General features: G+C 43.0%; 1 protein-coding gene across 1 annotated transcript in view; it reads left to right on the top strand.

Annotated features, from left to right (window-relative positions):
- OIT3 (oncoprotein induced transcript 3) overlaps positions 1-21,872 on the top strand; it is a 26,855-nt gene extending 4,983 nt beyond the window's left edge. Inside the window, exons 2-9 of the mRNA XM_008145397.3 lie at positions 2,865-3,239; positions 4,165-4,272; positions 9,241-9,363; positions 10,274-10,396; positions 12,055-12,215; positions 13,681-14,096; positions 19,849-19,948; positions 21,705-21,872. Coding sequence (XP_008143619.2) covers positions 2,865-3,239; positions 4,165-4,272; positions 9,241-9,363; positions 10,274-10,396; positions 12,055-12,215; positions 13,681-14,096; positions 19,849-19,948; positions 21,705-21,872 — 1,574 coding nt within the window. The remainder of the gene's footprint in view (positions 1-2,864; positions 3,240-4,164; positions 4,273-9,240; positions 9,364-10,273; positions 10,397-12,054; positions 12,216-13,680; positions 14,097-19,848; positions 19,949-21,704) is intronic.
- The last annotated feature ends 988 nt before the right edge of the window (positions 21,873-22,860 follow it).

Here is a 22,860-nt window from a genome sequence, read left to right as displayed (position 1 = left end):
CCTGCACCTCCCAATCATACACCTTCTCCCTTCCCAGGCTTCTACTACACACACACACACACACACACACACACACACACACACACATACACACACACCTCCTGCACCTCCCAATCATACACCTTTCCCCTTCCCAGGCTTCTACTACACACACACACACACACACACACACATACACACACACCTCCTGCACCTCCCAATCATACACCTTTCCCCTTCCCAGGCTTCTACTACACACACACACACACACACACACACACACACACACACCTCCTGCACCTCCCAATCATACACCTTTCCCCTTCCCAGGCTTCTACTACACACACACACACACACACACACACACACACACACACACACACACACACGGCGGGGAATGCTTGTCCTGGTTGGAGAGGGGAAGTGAGAGGAAAGAAGTGGGGAAGGAACAGGAGAGGAGGTGGGGAAAAGGGAGGCCACGTGGTTGGCAGGGAAGAAGGAGGCAGGGAGTGAGGAGAAGGCAGGGAGGAGAGCGGGGCTCCGGCACTGAGCCTGATGGGAGGGATGGGGAGGGATGAGGGGGACGTCAGGGTTCTGGCTCTGCAAACCTTGGAACGAAGGGCGGGACGTTGACATTATCTCTCAGCGCTGGGTCACCTCGAGGTGCCAACCCTGGGGGTGCACAGCCATCCCTTGGCCCCAGAGTGGGGACCCCAGAGGGGTGGCCGGCAGGGCGGCTGGCAGGCGAGAGGGCGGGGAAGGGTGCTCCCGACTGGACATTTGAAAGGAAACCACAGGGCTGTTCTTTCTGCAGCGCTTCCCTTTGAGGAGGGTCTCTATCCACAATTTAGGGTGCCATATGCATCGTACCAGGCTCTGTGCTCCACGATGAGAGACTGAAAACAGGAATTGACGGATTATTAAAGGATTGAAGTGCTGCCTTAAAAGGGGTTGGAGATGAAAAGGGGAATGTGTATATTTAATGTTAGAAACATTGGGTGGGTAACTTTTTAAAATATATCATGTATTTATTTTAAAGGACACAGTAGGAAAACTTTTCCTGTTTGTGCCATAGCTCCCCTACAACAGGAGAGAAACTGAATTTTTAACAAACAGCACAATAAATGACAGTTGAATTTAAGGAAAAACTTTATAATTCCTGAAATAGTTACTGAGGGAAGTTTAGGAATTTCTGTAAAAGCCATTACAAGTTGAGTACCTAACCATGTCTTATAAAATTAGAGCCAAGGAGATGAACCAAATATTTCTATGAATTTATGGTCATCTGTGAAATTTCCCTGAAAACCCGCAGCTGGGAGAGCCGATGACGGGATTTCCCCCTCTTGAGAGGAGAGAGTCTGTATGAGGACACGTCTTCCCCTGAAGGGACAGCAAACGATAAGCTGGGGCCCACGTGGGGAACCGCAGGGACCTTGTGAAGGAGACGGTTGCCCTGCCATGTGCAACTCTGCAAACGTGTTACTTCCAGAAAGTGCAATATCCTGCTTTCTTCCTGTCCCAAACTGTCATATGCTCGTTGGGCATTAGCACTAAGCTACACGCTCCTCTCTATACGGGTGAAGTTTAGAGAGTAAGCTTGAGTTTGAAATGTAGGCTGGGAAAATCCAAACTATTTTCTAGACAACTTAGATTTTATGATCCTGGTCCATTTGCATTTAATTATTGTGCATTGTTTGCTAAAGCTGAAATTCCTGCCCACAAAATGTATCAGCCGTCATGTGAATTCCCTGCCTACAATATCAGTTAAGTCAGCCTGACATGCGTTAAAAAGGACAGGACTCTATGGCTCGTCTCCTTTCTAGAACTCCTGGGTATTATAGGTTCATACAGATAATTTGCCAACATTAATTCAATGTTTCTCTGAAATTGAGGGAAGCAGTGAGAATATTGGGGATATTGATGTCTTCAGTCATTAAAATGTTTTTGATGAGATATTTGTCCATGTGCTAAAAATGCATGCTTGAAAACTCTATTATCCACAGTGATGCCATGGCTAACTGTGAATATATAAAGTTTACAATATTTTCAATAAGCTGATGGAATATATTCACTTTGAAACTATCTTAGGGAACTACTTGCCAGTAATCTGTATATTTCAAAGCAGCTGACATGTGCCAGAGGCCTTTTCAGTGGAATGAGTTTTACATATTCGTTATCAAGTCAAGCTTCCCCCCTAGTGCAAAATTCCATCTATAATCTTGCCTACAAATGACCATCCAAATATTTTTTAAATTTTCCAAAGACTCATCCATTCCTCTCCATTACTGGGTAACTGAACGAAATGTGCTTCCCCATAACAATTTGTTCTTGTTTTTGTAACAGAATACCTAATTCCTCTTCCACAAGCCCAATCCAGATGTTTGAAAAGTGATATGCATATTTTTCAGTCTTCTTTTCTCCAAACTATAGTTCTCAGCTTCTTCCCCAGTAAATAATTTTAGACTTCCTTCTAAGTCTGGTCACCTTCCTCTGGATGCCAAGTTTGTCCATTACTTCCATAAAGTATAGCCTCCAGGTGTGAACAGAATATTGTCTGACCAGAGCAGAGTTCAATGAGACTGCAACCCTAACCTCCCTGGTTCTGAGCAACTCTCTTTCCATCAATTGATTACCATGGATGAAAAATTTAGCCCAATGCTAACACTGAACCTTAGATAGATTTGAAATAATTTCATAAAAGGCATTTGTGAAACATGTGTAAGTCAGCTTGGGGAATCTTAAACAGCTACTTTTCTGGAACTTTATATTATTTCTTTCTGAACCCCAGAAAGCCAAAATGCAAGACCAAGAAGGTGGGCCCAGGATGTTGTCTCTGGGATCTGAAATATCACAAGGTGCCTCTGAGGTGTCCCTTTCCTTCCCAGCCCTAGATCCTTGTTCTGCTTACATCAGTCTGAATGAGCCCTGGAGGAACACTGACCACCAACTGGATGAATCTCAAGGTCCACCTCTATGTGACAACCATGTGGACGGGGAGTGGTACCGCTTCACGGGCATGGCGGGGGATGCCATGCCCACCTTTTGCATACCAGAAAACCACTGTGGAACCCACGCACCTGTCTGGCTCAATGGCAGCCACCCCCTAGAAGATGATGGCATCGTGCAACGCCAGGCCTGTGCGAGCTTCAATAGGAACTGCTGCCTCTGGAACACCACGGTGGAGGTCAAGGCTTGCCCTGGAGGCTACTACGTGTATCGTCTGACCAAGCCCAGTGTCTGCTTTCATGTCTACTGTGGCCGTGAGTACCTTCTCTGTGCTCTTTATCCTCCCCCACAAGGCATCAAGGAGAAAAGTGCCATAGGAAATTCAGTTATGGTAGTATCTCAGAGTCCGAATAACACGGATATAGGGCCACATATACCTCCAGGTTGTGATTTCTGAGTTCTCTTCTTAAATTTCTGAAAAATTCCTGGGCAATAGAAAGGGAAAGGAGCTATGCCTTTGATCATTTCTGCTTTATTTTGTCTTCACTCCTTTTGAACAAGTCATTAGAAAATGAAATGTTGATTTAGGATATCTAAGTAGAAGATTTCCAACATTTTTGAGTATGGAGAATCCCTTTTTAAAATATATATTAGACATTCATGTGATAGCATTGTGCTTAGTATCCATTGATTTTTTTTTTTAAATTATATGGGAAGAAGCTACTTTAGGTCAGTAATACTTTTAAATAAATTTTTGTTTTCTCAGTCCCCTCAATTACATATATTTTAAAAATAGAGCATATAGAAAAGTAGAAGATAATGTTTATTTCTTAAATTTATCTTTATTATTGAAAATATTACAAATGTCCCTTTTTCCCCCCATTGACTCCCTCCTCCTCACTCCTGTCCCCTCTCCAGGCCTTCACCCCACTATTGTCTGTGTCCGTGGGTTATGTGACATGAGATCATGTTTATTTAACCCATAGCTCTTATTTGTGAGGTATTAGATTTGCAGAATCTATGGCCAACCAAGGGCCTGTGGATCTGAAGTTGGGAATCATTGATCAAAATGACAAAAGATGTTCCTGGGTGGTATGTCTTTCCATTGGGTTTATGCGATCCCTGAACAATGAGGGTTCTCTGGATGTTGGCTAGAAGCTAGTATCCCATGATTGAACTCAGGAATGAGGGTCCTCTGGTCCTAGCCCATCACTAAAGGTCATCTTTATCCTCCCATAGATTTTTATGACATCTGCGATGAGGACTGCCACGGCAGCTGCTTGGATACCAGCGAGTGCAGGTGTGCTCCAGGGACCGTGCTGGGCCCCGACAGGCAGACATGCTTTGGTAAGAAACTAATGTTGAAGTAGAAACAGGCTATTTAAAGATCAAAGGGACAAATCAAAAACTCTTCCTGACTCAGACCTCCATCGTTTTTCCCTGGCTGTGGCTCAGAACACTGCCCTTGTAGCTCATAACTAAAGCTTTAAGACAGATTTATGCCACGTTTAGGTGTAGTCTAGAATCGTTCTGTGCAATACAGGAGTCCCTGGCTATGGGTGGTTATGGAGCTCTTGAAATAGAGTGACTAAAAAACGGAATTTTAATTTTATTTAATTTTAATTTAAAAACTGATACTTGATTCAGTCATTGAAAAACTGAAAATATTTGGAATAACTTGAGTAACCAACTGTAAATTTTATGACTCTATACAGATCAAGTATTTCTCATGAAAATTTAGCATCCAAATTGAGACAGGCTATAAGTATAAAATATACACTGGATTTCGAAGACTAGTTTAAGAAGTGTAAGATATCTCAATAATTTAAATATTGATTATATATTGAGGTGAAGCATTACGAACATATTGGATTAAATGAAGTATTTATTGAAATTAATTTTACCGTTTTCTTTTAAGAAATGTTTAAATATAACTACAAGAAAGATTTTATTTACTTGTGTAGCTTGCTTTGTATTTCTATTGGGTAGCTTTGGTTTACAATTATCTAAGGACAGACTCCTACAGCTTCATTAATATACTTTTGGTTTCTCTGAGTAGCAAGAAAGAGGAGTCAGATTACTTGTGGGAAATCCAGAGTTGTTTAATTGTATATGCTTTGTTGTCTATAACTGGAAGAAAATAAAGTTGAAAAACCCAAGACTGGAGATCCTTTCTTTTCCCTTTAATGTTATGAATCTTTTTGTATTCAGACTCAAATGGACTTAAAAGAAGTCTAGTTAGCCCTACCCAGTTTGGCTCAGTGGATAGAGCGTTGGCCTATAGACTGAAGGGTCCCAGGTTCGATTCCGGCCAAGGGCACATACCTGGGTTGCAGACTCAATCCCCAGTAGGGGGCATGCAGGAGGCAGCCAATCAATGATTCTCTCTCATCATTGATGTTTCTATCTCTCTCTCCCTCTTCCTTCCTCTCTGAAATCGATAAAGAAATATATTTTTTTTTAAAAAAAAAAAAAAGGAAGTCTAGCGAGAAAGGGGAGGCCTGCCCCACACCTTCTCAAGAAGAACAGTAACAGGTTAGAATGGGTTAGGGAATTAGAGTGAAAGGCATACAAATGGCTTATTTAAGAAAAGCTATTGTTCTTCGGTCTCCTAAATGAGCCCCATCGACCATGCTATGGAGCATGTTAGCCCTCCCACAACAGTTGTTAGCGCTCTTACAAGGTCCATTTTGACTATGTGACTTAATGCCAAAATGTTTGGGGTGCAGGAGACAATGATTCCTGTAGTTTCCCCTCACCCCTCGCACAACACATGCATAGACACACATCTGTTGGAAAATACTTGGCTTTTATTTAAAGGCAGGACTTGTTCCTTCATTTCTCTTATTTATGGTTTTTAAGTATAATTGACATACAATATTATATTATTTTCATATATACAACGTAAGGATTCAACATTTATATACTTTATGATGTGATCACCACAATAAGTCTAATTCATTCATTTTTTTGCCTTTATTTTAATATAACTTTGAATAGGTAATATATTTAAACTAGAGGCCCAGTGCATGAAATTCATGTATTTGGGGGAGGGAGGGTCCCTCAGCCCGGCCTGCGCCCTCTCACAGTCCAGGAACCCTCAGGGGATGTCGAACTGATGGTGGGGAGCGGGCCTAAGCCGGCAGTCAGACATCCTTAGCGCTTCTGCAGAGGTGGGAGAGGTTCTTGCCACCGCCGCTGCGCTCGCCAGCCATGAGCCCAGCTTCTGGCACACTGACCACCAGGGGGCAGCTCCTGCGTTGAGCGTCTGCCCTCTGGTGGTCAGTGCACGTCATAGCGACCGGTCATTCTGCTGTTCGGTCAATTTGCATATTAGCCTTTTATTATATAGGATAGTTCCTAAATTAAATAGCATGAAAGGCATACAGTGAAATGTCTAACTCTCTCTATTTGTCCCATTTCCTTCTCACCTCATTCCAAGTAAACTCTTGTATTATTTTCTTACATGCTTCCAGGGTTTTCTCAGGCAGGTATAAAAATGCAAATATAGATGTTAATTTATTGCCCCTCTTTTTTTACACCAAAGATCAAATATCATACATGTCTCTTGCTTAACAATTTATCTTGGACATCTTTGCCTACCAGTACCTAGGGAACAGACCCCAGTTCCTACCTGGAGTCTGTCCATCAGTTTCAGGGAGATCATGAATTCCCTGAAATTAGAGGCAAAGTTTATGTGCATATGTCAATTTTCCCCTAGTTTTTTTTTTCTTTAATGTAATATAGTTGTTTCTTTAATTTCCATCAGTAACTATGTTTATTTTTAATAGTTTAACATTAGTGACTATGCAAATGCTTCTACCTTTGCATTTCTTTTCTTAACTGTAGATGACACATGGCAATCCTGTGCTCTAGAACCTTCCATGGCTCCTTCTATTTTCAAAATTATGTTCAAATGTCTGGCATACAAAGTCTTTCACAATCTGATCTCTGCCTGCTCCCCCCCCCCCTCGCCACCCCGATGTGGGATCTCAATATGGAATCAGTGCAGTAATCACCATCAGGGGCCCTGCCATTCCTCATCTAGGAGACCCATTTTGTGTCTCCTTGTTTCTTTTTTTTTTTTTTCTTTTTTTTAAATTTATTTTTATTGTCTAAAGTGTTACATATGTCTCCTTTTCCCCCAATTGACAGCCCCCCCCCCACCCCCGCCAGCCATTCCCACCCCGGGCAAGCCCCCATCGCCCCAGTGTAATATAGTTTTTATTACTTAGTTTAAATTATGTAATTTTTTTCAGGCAGAGAGAAGAGTATAGGAAAATAATATAACAGATACTCATGCACCCAGATTTGACTATAGTTAAGTTTTTCTCTTTTTTTAAATAAAATTTTACAGATACAAGTAAAGTCATCTCAGTCCATCCCATTTTTCTCTCTCACCCTCCAGGGGGAGTCAGTGTTTTGAAGTTAGTGCGTGTTCTTCTGGTCCCTGCTTTTATGCTTTTATTATTCATATATGTACCCATAACAATATGTAGCAGAGCTTTGTGTGTTCTTAAAATGAACATAAAAATTATACCTTACCCCATAAAAGTGGGATTGCTGGGCATAGGTTCAAAGTCAGGCTGTAAATAACAATAGGCCCCCAAATAACAATGGCTTAAATACGTAGAAGCTCATTTCTCCTTCACATAAAACAATCAGTCTTGAGGTAAGCAGGTCAGCCCTGCCACAGAGGCCGGCCCTGAGCACCGGTGTGGCCACCTCCAGGAGGGCCGCCCGTGCCTCTCACCACCCCCTGAAGGTTCTCATCTCATTGGCTATGTTTTTAAGTTCAACATGTTTGTTTCTCAATTCTGTCTTATCCTTTTACACACTTATTTTGGTTGGGGAGAAGCTATTCTTTCTTTTTTAAAACAACAAACAAACATGTTTTATTGATTTTTTAGAGAGAGGAAGGCAGAGGGATATATGGAAACATTCGGCTGCCTCCTGCACGCCCCCTACTGGGGATCGAGCCCTGCAACTTGGGCATGTGCCCTGACCAGGACTTGAACTAGGGACCTCTTGGTTCATGGGTCGGCGCTCAACCACTGAGCCACACCAGCCGGGCAACTATCCTTCCTTTTATCTGTTTGGTGATTTTTTTAAAACCTCGTACTATGGATTTTTCTGGATCATTTTGTTTATCTCCAATCCAAATCCCCTTGTTTGTTATCTTGCCAACTCCCTCTTATAGGAAATTATTTCCTCATGGTTAGTATTTCATGGCAAACCATTTTTCTGATGTAATTGTTGTTGTTTTCAGGGCAGGGGGTGGGGAGATTCTATTCTTATCACCCGGTTTAGGGAAGTTTTACTGCAGAACAGTTTTTCAAATGCTCTGTCAGGCGTCACAGAAACTGCACAGTCCTGGCCAAATTTTACATCCATTTCTGGCTGCAATATCCCCACGCCATGTGGGAAGTGTAAGTTCACACGTCAGCCCTGGCAGGACTGGGCTTGGGCTCCCGCGGTTTCTGGAGGCTTTTTCTCTCCTAGAGCTTCAGGCAGAGAGCTTCCTTACTGCCTCCCTGGGCCTCGCAGCAAAGTGCTTCTCCCCAACTCATTACGGGGATGCCTTTGCCAGGGTCCCCCATCTCCTCCCCTAGGCCCAAGGCCATGCTTCCTGCCGCCTCGGGGGTGTTAAACCCCGGTCCCTGGCTTAGGTCCTATGTCCAAGCCATGACAAATTTAGCTCCCACGTTTCCTTTTCTTTTGTTTGTAGAAGGAAGGGGGTCGACATTTATTGCCAGTTGTGCCTTTTTTTTAATGGCAAGAGTCCCTTCTTCCATGAGATTCGTCCAATGACTTAACCATCATGAAGTACAATGGAGACTATTCCAACATTTAAGAGAAATTTCGAAGGCAGTCGCTCATGTATGGCAGAAGACTGCCTCAGAAATGTTGTCAGATGTTTTCTCCTGCAATGTACATTCCTTTAATGCCTTTAAAACACGGTTTGATTTATAAGTTTTTATTTATTTGGCAAATCTTCAGGAGCTCATTGGAGAAAGTGAGGTTCACCAATGCAAATAAATAGGTGAACGTAGGTGACAAAAGGAACCTTATTTCCCCACAGCTTTGCCCTTAGGAGGGAATTGGCAAGGTGCCTTCTGCTTCAGCAAGGGGCAGATGGACAAATAACTTGGTTGAGGAGTCCTGGTTGATAGAAGTGATTAGACTGGATCTCAGCCAGGGGGTTGGGCTGTGGAAAGTGTATCATCAGGAACTGAAAGGATGTGGAGATTCTGCTAAGGGGCTGAGAGTTTAAGTTGCTCAGCACCATGTAAATGGTGTGTGTCTTTTCTACAGATGAAAATGAATGTGAGCAAAACAATGGTGGCTGTAGTGAGATCTGTGTAAACCTCAAGAATTCATATCGCTGTGAGTGTGGGGCTGGCCGTGTGCTAAGAAGTGATGGCAAGACTTGCGAAGGTGAGAATGGGTAAGAAGGATTGAAATCGAGAGCCCAGGCCACTGGCTTATTCTCTGCTGTTCATGAGACTGCCCAGTGTCAGAAGTAACAGTGTGGCTGTGTAAGGGAATGACAGAGGGGTTCATCATCGTCAAGGATGCTTGCAGATAGACGTCACTGTTAATTTTGTCTCCACGGTTTCACAGAAGGGAGTTGCGTTTTGCAAGAGGTAAAGAGCCACATATTTGGAAAATAAAACTGGGTATTCTGTGTTTCTCAAACTTCAATGTGCCCACAAATCACCTGGGTTCTTGTCAGAATGCAGATTCTGGTTTAGGTCTGGGATTGGGCCAAGATATTGCCATTCTAAATAACTAACTTCAAGGTGACACCTATGCTTTGACTCCTAGGAGCACACCGGGAGTAGCAAGGTAATAGAGGCAGGTAGCATAGCAAGTGGTTTACAGCAGCAATGGGGAAACAGAAGGACTGGGCATCCAACCAACTGGCAAGAACTCGGATACATCTAGCTGGTCCAATCGAATTCTATTCTGTTCCTTTTACATCAATAATACTCATAGAATTTTGAATTGAGCGAACTAAATATTACAGCAATTAAGAAATGACTTTGGGGTCTTCATTCCCCCAAACATAGTAACCATTAAAATACAGACAAATTCAGGTTGAAGGGCATTCTACAAAATGACCAGCTTAAGCGGGTAGAGCTGTGGATGTTGTAAGATTGCTCTTTGTAGCTATAACATTTAATACACGTATGTTGTGGGCTTTCCCACTTCTCAGTGACTGTTAGGCCCCAGTGATACTGTGACGAGTTAAGTTAAGCCCCGATGCAAAGTGCCATCTCAAGAACCAGAATTTCGGGGAAGGAGGGCTCCACGGTTATCCCCTTTCTTTTGGTTTTTATTGCAGACATTGAAGGATGCCACAACAGCAATGGCGGCTGCAGCCATTCTTGCCTTGTGTCTGAGCAGGGCTACCAGTGTGAATGTCCCCGGGGCTTGGTGCTGTCTGAGGACAACCACACTTGCCAAGGTAGTACTTGCAGGGGCTTGACCTCTGCTCTGATTCATGCCTCCTCTCCCCCGCCATCTCCCTGCCTCCCTCACCCACATGTGTCAAGATTCTCACCTTTCAGAACGTCAGCTCCTTCAGCAGTGTATGTCCCTGCATCTTCCTTCTGGAAACATTCACAAGAGAAAAGACCTAAGAAAAGATTATTAAAAAACAACAACAATTTTACTTTGCTTTTTTAAAAAGTGTGGTGAAAATATATAACATAAAATGTACCATCCAAACCAATTTTAAGTGTATAGTTCAGTAGTGTTAAGTATAGTCAGATGGTTGTGTAACACATCTCCAGAATTTGTTCACTTTGCAAATGTGCAACTCTACACCCATTAAATAACTAATAACTTCCCATTTCCCTCTCCCCCAGCGTACAGTATTTGAGTATTTGTCTTTTTGTGACTGGCTTATGTCACTTAGCATAATGGCCACAAGGCTCATCCATGGTGCAGCATATGACAGGATTTCCTTCCTTTATAAGGCTGGATGCTATCCCATTGTATGGATATACCACATTTGTTTACTCAGTCATTCATGCATGGACATTCGGGTTGCTTCTACCTCTTGACCATTGTGAATGGTGCTGCTATGGATGTGGGCGTGCAGATATCTTTTTGAGATCCTGCTTTTCATTCTTTTCGATGAATATCCAGAAATGGGATTTCCAGATCATTTGGTTTCCTTTGCTTTTTCATCTTTGATTTTTTTCCCCCTCTAATTTCTGTTACTAATTATAAAACGAATACTCAATTTAGAAGTGTAAGACATCAATGCAGTTCTTCTATTTTCTACCAGATTATTGGGCTGTGAAACTAAGTTGGAAGCCCTAGAGAACTGATTCTTCTCCCTGCACTTACAATACAAGCCTCAACAATCCTCTGAGAACTGTTTTCTGGGAATCTGGTTATTTCTGTCCATAACATTATTTCATTCATCCAGCAAATTTTTAATGGGCAACTATCTCTGATTTCTTTTTACTATACCATTTGTTATGATATGTCCTCAAATATTGATCTTTTCCTCACATATTTCCAGACAGTACCCATACCTATTCCTTTTAGGGTGTTTGTAGAATTGGAAGAAGTGAACATGGGAACCCTGAGGAAAAGCAACCTTTTTATATTCAGTGAAAGTGAAATTTATAGCCAGGTTATGGTTTACTGAACAAAGACAATTTGGAACTCCTCCCCAAGTGCATTAACACTGCTTTTATTACCTGTTTTATGGAGCAGTAATTAACAGTAAAGTCAAAGCGGTACCATTATATAATTTAAGCCTGTATCAAAGCAGTCGTTTTCTGAATTGCCAATAAATTGTGTTTGTGCTAAAAGTCAATCCTCCGGGTGTCTCAGTTCATGGAGTTACGCTAGCCATACTTTGAAATGTCTGTCGAATTGAAACTTGAACATACTAGTTCCTCATTTGGGGGATAATATACTCAGGAGCATTATTTGACCACAGCTTTGGGAGTTAGGAGTCCTGGTTTTATTCACCAACCTGTTTAGAGCCTCACAGATTTCCTTGAGGAGAGAACAAAAAGCTGAAGCTGCATGATGGTGAAATTAATCCTTCTAGAAGCCTTCGCGCGGGTTCTCGGCTCTAACAGCAGCCCCTTTCTGCCGCAGTCCCCGTGCTGTGCAAGACCAACACCATCGAAGTGAACGTCCCCAGGGACCTGGTCGGCGGTCTGGAGCTCTTCCTGACCAACACCTCCTGCCGAGGAGTGTCCAATGGCACCCACATCAACATCTTCTTCTCCCTCAAGACGTGTGGCACGGTGGTCGATGTAGGTTCCTCCTGGAGGACACTGGGGAATGACCAACAGCCGGTCATTGGGGAGGTAGTTGACAGAGGTATGCGGTACGGCTTGTCTGAGAGGAAATATTTCCATATGAAAGAATGGATTTCAAAAAATCTAATGCCACTCATTTAACAAATCTATTATTGCGCATGTGCTTTGGTCCTGGCACCATGGGCATAGGAAGTTAAAACGAATTCTACTATTTCTATTCTCAAACTGCCTGATCTCCAACATGTGTAGACAATGTCCTGAGTGCATCAGCACCGGTATTGTCTCTCTTGAAGAAAGCGACTGATATACATGGTGGTCCGTTTATGAGGCAGCAATGAGTCCAAGTATTGAACCACGTGGAGGCAAAAGGTTTGCACTTTCATCCAGGAATCTGTGCACACCTCTCTGCTGGGGAGTCTAAGGGATATGAAATAAAGATTCCTGATTTTTAGAAAGATACACAGTAGTATTGAGATGACAATACACACAAAATATTAAAAAAAGAGATAGTGATCCAGGCGAGAGGGGCTGTAGGAAGCCAGAGAGGGACAGACCCTGGAGCAGCCAAGGCAAGCAGGACTTGAACTGGGGTGGAAGCATGAGTGTGGCTGATACGTGGTTGACAGGCGGAGAGCAGAACGGGCATTTCAGATGGGAAACAAATGAGCAAGTCCCAGAGACGGGAATCCCTAAGTGTGTGCTGGGCACTGGGGCCTGACTGGCGAGGAATTCGTTTTGGGGGAGAAAACTGGAAGAGAGATGCTCCCAGAGATCTGCCTTGTGCGCTAGGGTGGGAACTTGGGGTTCAGCAGGCACTGTCGTGATGATGACATCAGACGTGTGCAGGAAGGAGGGGAAAAAGAGGACCCGGGTCCTGGGGATCAGTGCAGAGGCCCTTGTCATCATTTAGTTAAACAAATAGGTTTTTTTAAAAGTCTGATTAAGAAAAAAATCAGAGCGCTAAGACCTGGGCTGAGCTATGGAGGAGATGTTCCAGGAGAAGGCGGTCGGCTTTAGGCAAGTTGTGTTTATTCTATCTGTGCATAATAGCTTGGAAATGCCCCGTGAGGCGCCAGACGAGGCTGGACACAAAGAGCTGAAAATCATGTAGCAGCTGAAGTTCTGCGTGCGGATGAGGTCAGCATAAGGTCGTGCTGCAGCAGGATCACCAGGCCTAGGATTACAGAAAAAATAACATTCAGAAGCTGCTCTCTCCGAAAACATACGAGCTTTGAATGTGCTGATTCTGCATAGCTCAGATTTTAGGAGTGACATTCCAAAGGAATGTGTGGGTTGACCATGAAGTAGTACGCAAAAAATTATTTAAAAGCTTCAGGCTTCAGCAACCAAATTTCTAGTGTGTTTTGAGGTTTGGAGATTGTTATGATTAAGAGGAGGGGCGGAAACTGTAGAAATGAATGTAAAATCTCTTTCCTCTCTTCACCCTGGCCTGACTCAGGTGGTAAATGACAAGATCGTGGCCAGCAACCTGGTGACAGGTCTCCCCAAGCAGACCCCGGGGAGCAGCGGGGACATCATCATCCGGACCAGCAAACTGCTGATCCCCGTGACCTGCGAGTTCCCGCGCCTGTACACCATTTCTGAAGGGTACGTTCCCAACCTTCGAAACGCCCCGCTGGAAATCATGGGCCGCAGTCACGGAATCTTCCCGTTCACTCTGGAGATCTTCAAGGACCACGAGTTTGACGAGCCTTACCGGGAAGCTTTGCCCACCCTCAAGCTTCGAGACTCCCTCTACTTCGGCATTGAGCCCCTGGTGCACGTGAACGGCTTGGAAAGCCTGGTGGAGAGCTGTTTTGCCACCCCCACTTCCAAGATCGACGAGATCCTGAAGTACTACCTTATCCGGGATGGGTAATTATGCTGCTTAAACCGATTATTACTCCCAGTTCACATCCGACCTGTAAGTGCACAGGTATACTCGGTCATTTCCCAGAATGACTCGGCACTCTGGCGAGCTCTTAATTAATTCAGAAACCATTTATTGACATTTTGGAGGTGGAAACTGGTGAGGGAGAGGAGAGTAAAAAATGACTCCAAGGGATCTGGCTCAGATGACCACCTACATGCCATTAATCAAGACAAGAGGATATAAGTAGAAAAGCAGATTTGAGGTTAAAATATTGAGTATGATAATTCTAAATAACAATATTGAATTGTAAACGCCAGCAGGATGCACAGGAAGAGAAGTTCAGGGGGCATTGGGAAATGCATATCAGTTAGACCCAGGAACAAGGTCAGGACCAGAGGTAAAAAGAGAGAATCACCCCTGTTTGTGGTCGAAACTGTGGGATTGATTAACCTGCTCCGAGAGGGCAGAACATGAGTGCCAGGTGGGGGCTGACAAGTGCGAGAAGATGAGGAACTGGAAGCAGCGAATGTAGACTCCTCTTCTAAGACGCTTGTTTAATGAAGAAGTAGTTGGTAGCTTTTAGGAGAAGAAAGATCAAGCCAATGTACTTTTGTTAGCTTGCTTTTACAAAGGGGACTTCCACATTTCCTAAGGCTCCTTGGATTACTAGTGAGAGCCGTGTGTGTCTCAAGGTGTCACTGGGAGCTCAGCAGTTAGCACGCCCTTTGCTCACGTTCCCAGAGTGTGCACACTGACACCCACACTCAGAGTGGCAGCTCGCCAGTGTCTTCCTTGTCCTCGTGTCAGGTAGCCGATCTCAGGCAGGGTCGGCAGCTGCAGCGTAAAGGGAAATGGCCTCGTAAGATCTAAGCAAGTGTGCCTGCCCCCTGCCGTGCACTTCACTACCTGGCCCAGTAGACTCTTCGAAACATCTGCTTTGCTTTTGCTTCTCCACATCTCTCACCGCTGCTGCTAACAATCTCTTGCTAAGTGACTTTCAATCCCTGATGCACATTAGGATCAACTGAGAAACTTAAAAAAAAATAAAAATAAAAAATAAAAAGCCCAGCTGGTGTGGCTCAGTGGTTGCATGTCAACCAGGTGATCATGGTTCAATTCACAGTCAGGTCACACGCCCAGGTTGCAGGCTTGATCCCCAGTAGGAGGCATGCAGGAGGCAGCTGATCAATGCTTCTCTCTCATCATTGATGTTTCTCTCTCTCCCTCTCCCTCTCCCTTCCTCTCTGAAATCAATAAATATATATATATATTTTTTTTTTTAATATATTTCATTGACTTTTTACAGAGAGGAAGGGAGAGAGACAGAGAGTTAGAAACATTGATGGGAGAGAAACATCGATCAGCTGCCTCCTGCACACCCACTACTGGGGATGTGCCCGCAACCAAGGTACATGCCCTTGACCGGAATCGAACCTGGGACCTTTCAGACCGCAGGCCGATGCTCTACCCGCTGAGCCAAACCAGTCAGGGCAATAAAAATATATTTTAAAATAATAATAACAAAGCCCAAACCTCATTCTCTCTATTCCAGTCTTACTGACTTAATTCCAGCCCTCATTATCTTTCAAGGGGACAGCTAATACAGCCACCTGACAACACCGCCTCCTAACTCTCAGTTCTGGGCTCCAGGGTCCCTGGGTAGCCAGTCAGAAGGAAAACATACAGATTGTCACACCCCTGCTGAAAACTTTTTACTGGCTCTTGATTTCCTTTGGTTGGTAAATGTAACTGTTCACCAGAGGGAATGCTTCTGGCTTCAGATTCCTGGCGTCTCTCAGCGTGCTTTTAGAATATGGAAATTTGTCATTCTGAGCTGCTTTGGGTGGCCAGTAACAGGTCTCACAGGGATCCACAGTCTTTTGGAATTATTGCCATCTTAGAGTGATCTCCAGAAAGTTTTAAAAGGAAAAGTAGAAGTATCCTTTTTTATTTATTATTTTAGTCACATACTCAATGCTATGTAGATTAGGGAATTGATTTCCTTTTGGGAGAAGAGTGGATTTTGGCTCCTTCTTAATTTTTTTTACAGTTTTATTCGAGTACTATTGGCATGCAATAAATACACATATTTAAAGTGTACAGTTTGTATATATTCATGAAGCTATGACTACCATCAAAATAGTGAGCATTTCTCTAACATCAGGAGTTCTCTTCTGCCTCATATTTCCTTTGCAAAAATAAATGTATAATCATTCCTCACTTACTGGGAAAACATGTAATCTGCAACCTCAATTAAGCTTGTGAAGTTTATTAATATATTCATTATTCAGTCTCTCAGTTAAGGACATCTTTTATTTTAGACAGTTCTAAGAAGCTGTGCTACTTAATTTTCCAGCCCTCAGCGCATACAAAGCAGAAAAAAGAAAGCTGTGGAAGAAATTAAAATGCTTAAAAAGTAGAAGGCAAGAACTCAAAGACACAGCTGTGTGGGCCAATTTAGTAAACAGACAAACAGTCCCATCTCCAGTACAGTAGTGGGACACAGTAATGGGGCACATGAGATAACACTTCAAAATAAAACCCAGCTCTCAGCATGGCTCACTGTGCCTCCCCTCTGACCTCTACCTTCTCCAGTTTCTGCTCAGGCCCAAGGGAACTGTGAGCAAGTCCCAAACTCTATTTCCTTACACCCTCCTGCCTCTGCGCCTGCTATTCCCTCTGTCTTCTTTCTTCCTGTGTGATCTTTACCGGTCCTTCAAGATTCAGCAAGGTTATTTCCTCCAAGAAGCCTTCCTGGATTCCTTCCAACCTGACTGGAAACCATCCTTCCTTCTACTTGCTCCTCAATGCCTAGCCAGTGGTCGGCAAACTCATTAGCCAACAGAGCCAAATATCAACAGTACAACGATTGAAATTTCTTTTGAGAGCCGAAAACCGACTTCTGTGCATGGGCCACGAAGTTTCAATCGCACTGTACATGCACGCCCGCACGTGGTATTTTGTGGAAGAGCCACACCCAAGGGGCCAAAGAGCCGCATGTGGCTCACGAGCCGCAGTTTGCCGACCACTGGCCTAGCCTATAGTGAGGATCACTGAATATTTGCCTAATGAGTTATTTTTTAAAAATTATATTTCCCATCTCCATTTATCTCCCGTTTGCCTTCTTCTACCTCTTCCCACACCCCCTTCCCTCTGACAATCACCATACTGCTGTCTGTGTTCATGAGTCTCTCTTTGTTTTTGCTTAATTTCTTCACCTTTCTCACATAGCCCCCCAACCTCCACCCCTCTCTGACAGTAATCAGTCTGTTTTCTGTAACTATGAAGTCTAATGAGTCTTTGAATAAGTATCATAATAGTGCAGAGCCCTTAAATAAACATAATGTAACACTTATAAATTGTTAGATGATTCATTGTCCTCAGCTTAAATTTAAATGAGGCTGGTTTCCCCTGATATTTAACACACGACTCACCTCCCTCTAGTTTGAGTTGATATATGCTCTGAGAATGCAAAAATAATTTCATACCAGACTAGGAAAGTAGAATTAGAAAGTTAATCTCCAGAAAAAGAAATCTACTGAATTCCAAAACCAAATATTGGGCAACTTTTGGATGATCGATTCCTTTGGATTGTCATATATCATTGGCCTTTCTTTTAGCACGTGAACTTAAAGCTGATAGGACTAGCATTGTCTAATCGCAGTAAACACCAAATCAAGAGCCAGAATTTGTCCTGGGTCTTAGTCTGCAATGTGTTACCCAGAAACAGCTCTTTCTGCCCCGTTTTCTTTTTTAAAGAAAAAGTGTAGTATTTTTATTTATTTTTAAATTTAATAGTATATTTTATTCAACCAAGTTTCTCCAAAATATTACCATTTCAGCATCTAATCAATAAAACTATATTAGTGATTATTTTACTTAGACTGCTAAGTAAATCTAGTGTATATTTACACTGTAAATACATCTCAATTCATTTTTTTTGTTTTTTGTTTTTTTGTTTTGGTTAATCCTCACCTGAGGATATATATTTTTCCATTGCTTTTTTTTTTTTTCCAAAGAGAGTTGGGGTAGAGAGGGGAGAGAGAGAGAAAAAAAAAAAATCAACGTGAGAGAGCCACATCAACTGGTTGCCTCTTGCACACACCCCAACAAGGAGTGGAGAGTGAGCCTGCAACCCGGAATGTGCCCTTGACTGGGACTCAAACTTGTGACCCTTCAGTGGGCAGGCTGATGCTCTAACCACTAAGAACACCGGCCAGGGCTGTTTTATTTTATTTTTATAATTGATTTTAGAGAGGGAGAGGAAGGGAGAGAGACAGAGAGAGAGAAACACTGATTTGTTGTTCCACTTATTTATGCCTTCACTGGTTGATTTTTGTATGTGCCTTGACCAGGGATCGAACCCGTAACCTTGATGTATCAGGACAATACTCTAACTGAGCTACCTGGCCAGTGCCTTTATTTTATTTTTTTATTCCCAATTTCTCAGCCCCTACTACTTTCAGATAAAGAAAACTTGAAAATGCTGAAACACTTAGTGAAAATGCCATTTTAATATTGTTACATTATTATAATAAACATTGGACTGTAAGCTCTTGATTTCATAGACCATATTATTCATCTTTATATCCTCTGCAGCACCCAGCAGAGTGTATTGCACAGATTAGATGTGCAATAGAATTTATCATAGAACATAATTAGAAGATGATAAAAATTAATTTCACCTAAGAAAAATGAAAATTAACACAAGAAATAATAGAAACTCATTATACGTTTAGGTCCTCTTCAATTCAGAGGAATAAGATAGTAATAGAAATACAAGTCTAGATGCCTTATTTTTAAACAATTTTATTGGACTTTTTACTGCACTGAAAGAGCAATTAGCAATTCCTAGAAAGTGGCCTATTAGCACAAGGAGCAGGCATCCAGTTTCACAGGCTTTTCTATCTGATTTTCCCCACTTTTCCCCTGGCCTGGTAGACAGGAACTATTAAGTATCCATAAAAAGAAAAATGTACTTATAAAAAGAAAGTTCATTTAGACTTCATAATGGAAAAGATACTACAAGTGTGACCCTTGGCCTTTCATCTTTAAGGAGAAAAGGTTCGTAAACTGGAGAATCCATAATACTTATTTTCCCCCAGCTAACCCTGAGGTGAGCCTAGGAGTTCACTTTAAGCAGTAGATCTGAGATTCAAAGCCCAAAACCCTGCCAAGCTACAACTTAATATTAAATTTGGGAAGAAGAATTAAAACAATTTGGAAGCGAATGACTTTTCCCCAGTAGAACCAGTTATTTATTCTCTAAGAAACCTGGATCTTTATGCAGCTCTTTGATGCATGAATTGGCGTTGGCTTACCCTTGAATTCCCTTCAGGGGTGACTATCTATTAGGTATTCATAAATATTTATGAAATCTAAAGAAAGGCCTTCTCAAACCAATAATAAAATATGGGAATGCAGAATTCCTGCAACATATTACGGATGAAAATACAAAAGGTACCTTTGAAATAAATACTGTTGCTGTTGCTAATACTTCAACACACTGACTTAACAGGAGGTCCTTGTGCCCAGTTTGTGGGTACAGTGAATGACAGATGGGACAGACAGTGCTAATGAGCAGGGCTGGATCTGAAAGGAATTTCCTTTTTCCTTCATTCTCAAAAAGCTTGAGTGCAGCCCAGCCTCCTCCACCCAGTTTCCCTCTCCTTGGACCAAACACGCTGGCCTGGATTGATTTTCCACCTCTGCTTAAGCAATCAAGTCTTACGTGCCACCCTGCCCTACTTTCAGCTGTGTTTCAGATGACTCAGTGAAGCAGTACACATCACGGGATCACCTAGCAAAGCACTTCCAGGTCCCTGTCTTCAAGTTTGTGGGCAAAGACCACAAGGTAAGTGAACCTCACCCTCCAACCCACTTCCCTCTTAATATCCCAACTTGGTGACATTCTTTGAGCCACAGTTATAATCTGCATTACCTCTATGAAAAATGCTGTAAAACTGGCCATCTAGAAGCTTATCACCTTCATGAATGTCATAATTATCTGCCCCTCCCAATAAAATAGCTGTGTTTATTCAAAGAAAGTACTAGATGATCACAATTTTAAATCCTTGTAGGCAGGTATGGGTGAAAAAGCCTGTGTGGTGGTCACATGGCAAAAAATATGCACAGGAAATTCACAGAAAACACAAACAGTGAAATATTCAGTGAAAGTGGTACTTAAAATGCCAATTAAAACCATTATAAGACTCTATGAATACATATCTATACTAATAAAAGGGTAATATGCAAATTGGTCAGGATGCCCTCATAGTAACAACCGAACAGCAGGCTGCATGGGGCAACCAGGCTGGCAGGGGGAGCAGTTGGGGGTGATCAGGCTGGTTTAGGTGATTGGGCCTAAACTGGCAGTCGGACATCCCCCCTCCAGCAGTTAGGAGCCAGCGGTCCCAAATTGTGAGAGGGATGTCCGACTGCCAGTTTAGGCCCAATCCCCTAAACTGGCCTAAACCGTCAGTCGGACATCCCCCAAGGGGTCCCAGATTAGAGAGGGTGCAGGCTGGGCTGAGGGGACCACCCCCCCCCCCATGCATGAATTTTGTGCACCAGGCCTCTAGTTAATGTATAAAAATTATAAATCACAATACTCTAAATTATAAAAAGTATACAGTGGCCTTATAAATTGGTACACTTTCTGGAAAGTTGCCTGACAATATTTAATAATAACCATAAAATAATCATGTACTTTTTCCTAAAAATTCCAATTCTGACAATTTCTCAAAAACAAGCAAGTAAAAGAAGAAAAACAAGACTTGTTGGATATGTTTATAGAGCATTGTATAAGGGAAGTGGAAAAAAAAAAAAAGCCCCCAAACTAACAAACAGGGCTGCAGTATACCAATTAGCACAGTGTTAAGTAGTTATTGAAGTGGTATAGAAATATGGAAATACAGGAAAGGGAGACATGGAAAGACTTGTCATAACAATGTATATGCGTGTTGAAAATGCTACGTTTTTTATATGTACATGCATGGCCATAGAGGTTATAAGCGGCTCTCTATAATAGGGTAAGGTGGGAGATTTTTGTTTGAATACAGTTGTTGAAACATTTCAACAGAAAGTTTCAGAGACCCATGATCTTTTCCACGCTGCATACAAGTGCATTGACGTCCTTCCCAGCTACATCACCGCCCGGAGGGCCCGCTGTGATGGCTGGTCTGGTCTCCCTCCTCAGCGAGGCGGCTGCTTGGAAGTCACTTGCAGGAGGAAGCTGGGAGAAAGGACCAGCCTTACAGCAGCGCCTGGGAGCTGATGCCATTCCTCACTCTGATGCGAGGAATGCAGATGTTGAGGTTGTCAGGTGTTGCCCTCACCAAGGTCTCCCCTGGCCCTACGCAAGCGCATCGACTATGCATGCGGTGTTTTCAATCTCCCGAGGACTCTGTGTGTCCGCCGCAGGACTAAGTGTGTGGATTTGGGCAGATTCCCGACCCTCTCTCTCCGTTTCCTCGTCTGTGAAAGGGTCATGGTAACATCTGCCTCAAAGGGTTGTTGTTTAGAGGACAGGAGATCACGTACAGGACACATTCGGTGCGGTGTCTGGCGATCGCTGTGACCCCTGTTTCTGTTCCTTGCGGCCCTCCCAGGAAGTGTTCCTGCACTGCCGGGTGCTGGTGTGCGGCCGGCTGGAGGAGCGCTCCCGCTGCGCCCAGGGCTGCCACCGCAGAGCGCGGCGCGAGGCCCGCGGCGGGGACACCGGTCTGCAGAGCCGGACGCTGACAGGCGGCCCCATCCGCATCGACTGGGAGGCCTAGGACGCGGAACGCCCAGCCCTGGCTTCCGGCTGCCCGCCTGTTTGGAACTTCTCCCCGTGACCTCTGCGGACATCAGTCAGCACGCTAGATCGCTGCCCTTCTTTAAACACCACGCTGTGGGTGCAGACGGACTCCCAGGACTGACTCCCTCTGACCCGGCCCAAAGGTCGGGAGAGGTCGGCTCACTGCTGACCGACCTGACCCTGACACTGCTGACCGACCTGACCCTCCTCCCCAGGTCAAAAGCTATGCTGCCCACACAGATGGCAGCTCACCCGATCCCCCATTTCTTTTCTACAGTAAATCACCTTTTAGAGGATGCAGTGAAATCAGAACTTGGGCATGACATTTCAAATTAGGAACTTAAAAAAATTAAATAGTTGCTTGAAACGATGACTTAAATACCCAATGATTCCTTAAATATGTAAATAATATTATACCCTGAAATTTCAGTTCAAATACAGAATGGTTACGGGGGATTCAGATCTAAGTGTGTACTAAAAAATACTATTTGGTTTTTCTCTTGCACAATATTTTCTTTTGACATTTTTATGTTGTCTTAAGAAATATCTTCAATTAATAAATGTTATTAAATTCATTAACATGTATTTAGGTGGTTCAATGACAACTTTAGACAAAATTAAGATGTGGTGTCATATGCCGTTGTTTGGCATTCTGTGCCCTCAGACTGATAAGTGAATAGAAAAAGGTATAAAATTATACCATACTCTATTTTGTAGGTGCTTAATTAATTTTATTGAAATAAACCACAGAGATAAATTTATCTGCAGTTAAATCCAATTTCTTAATAAGCCAATTAATTTCATGGGTTTACATAAGATCAGAAAACAACTTTTCTTCTTTTTCTTTTTAGAAATGGCTGCAATCGACAATTTTTAATGGAACCAGTGAAATTAACAAAAGGAAAGGAAAGGGGAGCGTGAACTCCATCAGGGGTTTGCCGAATTTTTCTGTAAGGGCCTCGGGG

This window comes from Eptesicus fuscus, chromosome 17, assembly GCF_027574615.1.
Source record: "Eptesicus fuscus isolate TK198812 chromosome 17, DD_ASM_mEF_20220401, whole genome shotgun sequence".
NCBI classification, from domain to species: Eukaryota; Metazoa; Chordata; class Mammalia; order Chiroptera; family Vespertilionidae; genus Eptesicus; species Eptesicus fuscus.
This window is presented reverse-complemented; position numbering and strand designations above follow the sequence as displayed.